Source organism: Pseudopipra pipra, chromosome 1 (assembly GCF_036250125.1).
Source record: "Pseudopipra pipra isolate bDixPip1 chromosome 1, bDixPip1.hap1, whole genome shotgun sequence".
In the NCBI taxonomy this organism is placed as follows: domain Eukaryota; kingdom Metazoa; phylum Chordata; class Aves; order Passeriformes; family Pipridae; genus Pseudopipra; species Pseudopipra pipra.
In genome coordinates, this window is record NC_087549.1 from 24024277 (window position 1) to 24030948 (window position 6672).

At 36.1% G+C, this 6672-nt stretch overlaps 1 protein-coding gene across 4 annotated transcripts in view; it reads left to right on the plus strand.

The window, feature by feature from the left end:
• Positions 1–5795, plus strand: part of RAD54B (RAD54 homolog B) — a 62880-nt gene extending 57085 nt beyond the window's left edge. For all 4 annotated transcript variants that reach the window (XM_064648710.1, XM_064648721.1, XM_064648738.1 and 1 more), the window contains 4 exons: positions 212–473; positions 1783–1849; positions 2161–2367; positions 5373–5795. In XM_064648710.1, coding sequence (XP_064504780.1) covers positions 212–473; positions 1783–1849; positions 2161–2367; positions 5373–5599 — 763 coding nt within the window. In that variant the 3' untranslated portion in view covers positions 5600–5795. The remainder of the gene's footprint in view (positions 1–211; positions 474–1782; positions 1850–2160; positions 2368–5372) is intronic.
• The last annotated feature ends 877 nt before the right edge of the window (positions 5796–6672 follow it).

The following is a 6672-nucleotide window of genomic DNA, read 5'->3' on the forward strand; positions in this document are numbered from 1 at the left end:
CTTGACAGTAGGTATAAGACATCCAGATCTAGTATGTGATTCTAGTTAATAGGAAATGTTTTATTTCTTAGGAAATAAAAGTAACCTCAGGTTAATGTGTAATTTTTGCTTGACTTTTAATTTTATTTTCTTAGATGTCTTCAGTAATTTTGTTATCAGACTTTAATTTTACCAAGGTATAAGATGATAACTTTGTTTTACTGTTTGACAGAGTCGTACTGGTATCCAATTACACTCAGACATTAAACGTATTACAAGAGACGTGCAAACACTATGGATACTCTTATACCAGACTTGATGGAAATACTCCTGTCTCCCAGAGACAACAAATTGTTGATACTTTTAATAGTAAATTCAGTCCAGCTTTTATCTTTTTGCTGAGTTCAAAGGCTGGTGGAGTAGGACTGAATCTGGTTGGAGCATCTCATTTGATCCTATATGATATCGACTGGAATCCAGCTACGGATATTCAGGTATGATAACAACTATGTATGTGGGGTTTGGGATGGGCATCAAATGAATTCTTGATTGATTTTGAATTGCCTGTCTTTACGTGTCTTATTGTTTCCCAGTTGTCACATTGCGTCTGGACAAGTACAATACTTAGGGAAAGCTCTTTCTGAGAAGAAAAGAAGAAATATTTCTCTGGCATATTGTATATATTTGGATCATTGGAATGCCTCTTGCAGTAAAAAATAAAACTATTAAATTCTGATTTCTTTGCAGGAGTGAATCATGTATCCTCTTTGTCTCCTGACATTTTTTTAACTGGAGAGTTGCTATGTTTCTAAAAAGAAAAGGAAAACAGGATTAGATTGCATAGGAAATGTTGCTGTTGATTTGCAATCCCTGAGAAAAAGGGAGAGATTCTGATCAGAATTACAAGAATGAGAAAATCCCATGGTTATGATGCCAAAAGAAAGAAAACAAAGCCAGTGCTGTGCTATTCTTGTAAAGGCACTGTTCGCCTCAAGGGATTATTTAGTTGGCATAAGAGTATTCAGTTTAAAATAGTTCTTAACAATAACAATTAAAAAAATCTTTTTTATGAACTCAGTAAGAAACTTTTTATTGTGGAGCAATGCTGTGTGCTTAGTACCTGAAATAAGCTCTGATTCTTGGCCCTGTTCCTCTTCCAAGGGTGAATTAGTACCCTCATGTGGTCACTTGTCTTGTTGCTTGAAACAGTCTGCTAGATTAGACAAAATTGCTACAGGTTGCCAGAGTCTGCAAACCATATTGTGGGTACCTGTACCCAGTATGTAGGTGTAACCCATACTATTCTGAAAAAAATCATATAGTAGTACTCAGTTTTACGTTTTGTTTGTTGAAGAAATAAAGGGCATACAAACCACCATTTTTATATTTTTAAAAGAAATGGAAAAGTCACTTCTAAAAACATATTGTGGCAAAAAAACATTTTGGAGATGTGGGAGAACAAGGAGTATTCCTGAAATATTAAATGGTTGTTAGTGCTTGGAAAACAAATACGAAGAGAGGATTTCTGGCAGGAAAGAGTTGAAACCCCCACTTTCCTACTATAGTGTACAGAGAGAAAGGGGAACATATATGGCAGAAAGTAAATTAGATTTTCAAAACTGTTTATAGTAAATACCAGAAAACTCACAAAAACAGTCAGTTATTGAGGAATGCTTTATTTGGACAACATCTTTTTGGACAAGGGAGTGGAACTGGTAATTCAATCAGTGGAGGCTACAAATTTTAGTTGAAATATCATTGTGAAGTAAGCTGTTAATGCCCTTCATCTTTTTGCTTCTTCAGGCTATGGCTAGAGTGTGGAGAGATGGCCAGAAACATACTGTACATATCTACAGGCTGCTAACCACAGGTCAGAGATGGTGCTCAAACTTACTCTTGAGTGAGACAGCTGTTGAAATTTTGTCCATAAAAGAAAGGGAAAGAGTGTTTTTGGAAATCACTCAATCTTTAAAAACATATTATTTGTTCTGAATTCAGTTAAAATGGAGACATCACATTGGTTTACTTGCCTTTGCTTTGCTTTTGCTTAAATAACTGGATATAGTGGTTTAGCATTTTCTATCTATACTGTTTTCAAGAAATGGATTTGACTTCTTCTTTGCAAATCCTGGTCAAAAATTATCCCAATTTATGTATTTTTCATTTTTCTTTTCAATACAGGCTCAATAGAAGAAAAGATTTATCAAAGACAGATTAGCAAACAAGACCTTTCTGGGGCAGTTGTAGACCTTTCCAAGACATCTGAACACATCCATTTTTCCACTGAGGAGCTTAAAAATCTCTTTACTCTTCATGAAGATTCCAATTGTGTAACTCATGATTTGCTTGAGTGTGACTGTGACTGTATGGGAAAGATTGACCATCAGAGTGAGTTTGTTTTTCTTTATCTCTGGCCATTGCTGAGGAATCCATTCTGAATATACAGTCTATCTCTGGAGAAAACCTTGATGCTTAGAAAAATAGGATTTAAATAGTGAAGTTCATTATAGGGTCTTTCAGATATTGGCTGATTTATCTAATCTGTAGGAGCCCTTGACAAAACTAAGAGGAGAAAAGATTAATTCCTTGCAGTAACAACCAGTTAATTTATTATGCCTCTTAATTTGAATTAGCTATGTCCAGCTTAACTAATGATTCCTTATAATCAAATGACACAATATGGTGTTCTGTTTCTAAATATTCAAGGACAGTAACGAGTAGCTGGTAAGGGCTAGTTAAAAAGCAGGTTATCTGAGGGTAGCTATACCAGATGAAGATCTGCACGAGCTCACTGTATATAAGCCTTCATTTCTGAGCTGTTAACTAAAGCTGATGCAGGATGATTAAAATAGTTATTTGAGAAATGCTGGAAGACTCCCTGGCAGTTGTAAAGTCAGGTTGCAAATATTTGCTTCTATCCTTTCTGTAGGAACCTGTCTCCCGTTCTTTTGGCATATCAAAATTGGTTTCATACCCTGCTGCATACAGATATATAGGTTTAAGTTAGGAGAAGGATTAAGAAAAAATAAATTGTCATAAGGTGTGTTTGCATCTTATCCATTTTAATTTTCATAGTTCATCTAGTTTCTTAAAGGAAAGAGTGTCTATTGCTCTGATATATTTGCTTTGGGCATGAAATATCCCTGTACACTATTTACAGGTGTGATAGTGAGGTACCAATACTGATATCTTCTAAATGCACACTAATACCTCAATAAAAAGGACTCAAGAAATGGGTACAAGAGCGTGTGTTCTCAACAGACATGGGCAAGAAATGAAATAATGTGGACCCAATATGGGACTATTTTGCTTGATGATTTGCATGTTCTCAGGTAATAGGCTAGAATTCTGTTTCTTTCTCATCTCATTCTACCCAGAACAGGGAGGACTTGGCTAGTGAAAGCACAGGGCTTCTGTAGCCATAAGAATTTGATTTTCTCCTTTATTTTTGCTCCACATGCTGATTAAATCATCTTTGTATCTTTCTTTAATGACTGAAAAATTAGACCTTCTGTTTTTGCGTGAGTAAGTGGTGTTCTAAAATATACCAGCCTCCACTTAGGTACTATTACAGGATCTGTGTGGGAAAGGCACCTTTCATGTTAAATGTTAGCCAGATTTTCTCAGTGGTGTTCAGTGAGGCAGGTATGGCTTCTGGACTGCAGAAATCCTGAGAAATTTTGTGTTGTTGCTCTGATGAACACTGATCCGTGTAATTTTATTTAGCACTTTGCAACTGTCTTAACACTCTTGACTTCTTATCTTATGATTTGAACACGTCTTGGTTCCATCAATTCAGCCACAGCACTAGTCTCTGTAACTGGGACTTCCTCAAGGGTAATTATATCCTGGTCCCAGTGAACAGAAACTTTTGGCAGTTAATCAAGGAATAGCCTGAAGGCCATTCTTAGACTTAAGTGGTGGTAATGATAGAGTGAGGGGAAGGTTAATTTTCTAAAGAGCAGATGACAAGCTGGCTCATCGTTTCCCTAGTGAAATTGCTTGGAGACATGGTCTTCAGTTTGATCACACCAGCATGCAGCTATCACTAGTTGATCTCTGCCTTTCCTAAGAACAGAAAACTGTCAAATTACTGCATCAGGGAACATCTGTGCACAGAAAAGCCAAGAACTCTCACTGATTTGTCTCATCCATTTTTAGCAAGTATGATTCCAAACAATATAATACAGGCTTCACAATATATGAGCTTTTCATAATGATCTCCATTAGATATACACCAATAAGACTGGATATTCTTGACCAAGCTCCTGTGGTCCATTCACACTAGGACCATCTTTAGGAAACTACAGGAGCCTTGAAAGGAGAAAATTACCTGTGTATGGATCATGCAGATGTGTTGCTTGCTATTCTGCTGGCCTTCAGATCAGCTACAAAACTGTAAGCCTATTGTTTTACCTCATCATATTATAATTTAAGGAGTTAAGAATGCAGAATCTCTAAATGCATCTGTTCTAAATTTTCTTCTGGCCAGTAAAAGAATATATTTCAAGTCTACTTGAAATGTGCATCATGTGTCAGTCAAACGAAAAGTCTTGTGTGTATGAGTCTTTATGGACTCTTCAAAACTTTAAAAAATTCAGGAATACTCTGAGTCATGCTACTTACATCCCTGGTCTTTCCTAAGGAGCACGTAACACTGCTATGAAAATACTTGGAAACAGGTTTTAAACCAGTAACAGCAGTGATGCAATTTTTCCCATCCAAAATAATTTGTTCGTTTTCCTGTGCATCAGATGAATCATAAAGCCATCAATCTGTGACATGTCCTGCAATGACCGGGTACTATTTGGGGCTTTAGGATCCTTTGTTGAAAGTGAATTAATCTCTTTGTGCTTCACAGCAATTTCTCTTCCTTACTGTGATATATAGTATTGTGTATATTGAACAACTTGGCATAATCTGGATGTACAGAGTGTACAGATCTAGTGTGCTGAGTCAATGAAAGAGCTACATAGACTATTCTTAGCTGTCTGGAACGATTCCTCTGGGAAGCAATTGAAGCTAGTGTGAATTCTGCTGCACCATACATCTAGATTCAGGTTTACTTAAAGAATGGGAGCAGCCCAAATGTCACGGAATTAAGGATGATAGAGGAAGGGAAATTGCCAGAAAAGATATTTCCTGTCCCATCCATGTGTAAAAGGATTTGTCTTTATGCTAGCATATGGTGATTTTGATAAACTCAATCACTGAGCAAGAAACAGCCTTCCCCCTCTTACTGTGAATACATATGTTTGGGTTTCATTGACACAGAAGGATTATATATGCTGTTCTATTTTCTCTCATTTGTTATCACCAACTGGCTTATTGATTCAGACTGAAATTTTCTGTCTTATTTTTCTCTGATTAATCTACTGCATCATTTTTTTCAGATACTTCCTCAGAAAAGCCTTCTGTATCTAGAAGTTGCCAGCTTGGACAGAACCATGGGAAGCCTAATTCAAAGAAACCACTCTCCATGTCACAGTTGATGCAGTGGAAACATTTCGCTGGGCAACGTCAGACTCTTGCTGATCCTTTCCTTGAAAGGATAAAGGAGAATGTTTCTTTCATTTTCCAGAATGTAACCAATTCAACTTCCCCACCTAATAAAACTTAAGTGCCTTTCCCTGCCACTTGCATCCTTCTGGTCATAGACCAAGTAAACAACTGATGTGCAGTTACCTTTTGTTCTTTTTGCCTAGTTCTGTTTTGTGTGTTTCTGATGAAGTTTCTGAGTAAATGTGATTCCTGGTGTTTATACAAAGTTACAGTTGCATAATTGCTGTAATTATAATACAGATTTTTAAAGCTAACTTGGCTTTCCAGTCTTCTGTTCCTTTGATTATAAAATTAGTAAGATTGTTTTTATGCACATTCCTACTGTAAGTCTACTTTGGTTTATAGTTTCCATTTGATCATAATGATTTACTGCTTGTAAAGTTGTAAACTGGCAACTCTTCAGCCAAATTTTACAAGATTAGGCAATCCTATATACAGGTATGTGCTGTTAACAAGATTCTGTTTGGATTTCTGTTATGACAGTGAAAAATTACGTATCTGTATAAGTGCGGCTTTATAACGAGGTAGATATTTTTTCACTCAAATTTACAATTTACATCCAAAAATCTGAGGCCACAGATTGATACTGTGTCAAAATACTTTGAAATTCTCCTATTGCTTTTACTTGGGAAAATAAACTTTATTTCTTAGACGTACAGAGTACAGGCTTATCTACATTTAGTTAACTCCTTTTAAGGACACTTTCTACCAAACACTGAGTACTGAGCATATTTTCATGGTTTATTTTTTAATGACTATATTTTCCTTCTTCTTTGAAAACATAAACATTCAAAATCGGTTTGTAGCTTTTAAGTGAAGTATTTTCAAAGGCCCACAAGAGCATAAGATTGGATAATTTTCAGAAGTACTGCAAACTTACAGAATTTAAAAGACCTTGAGCAAGGGCTCCATTGTAATTCTGCATTGTGTCACATGATGTACAACCTCTTGGTATTTGGTATATGTGATAACAGAGGTCAAAAGCCGAACTAACTTTCAGAAAACAGTTTAAATTGGTTTATTCTCCGTGTTATAACAGTTAGTGCTCCCTTTTTCCCTAGACTGTCACTGAGTTCAGAGTCCATCCTAACCCATGATCAAACATTCTCTTTGCATTTTGATGCAGTTTGG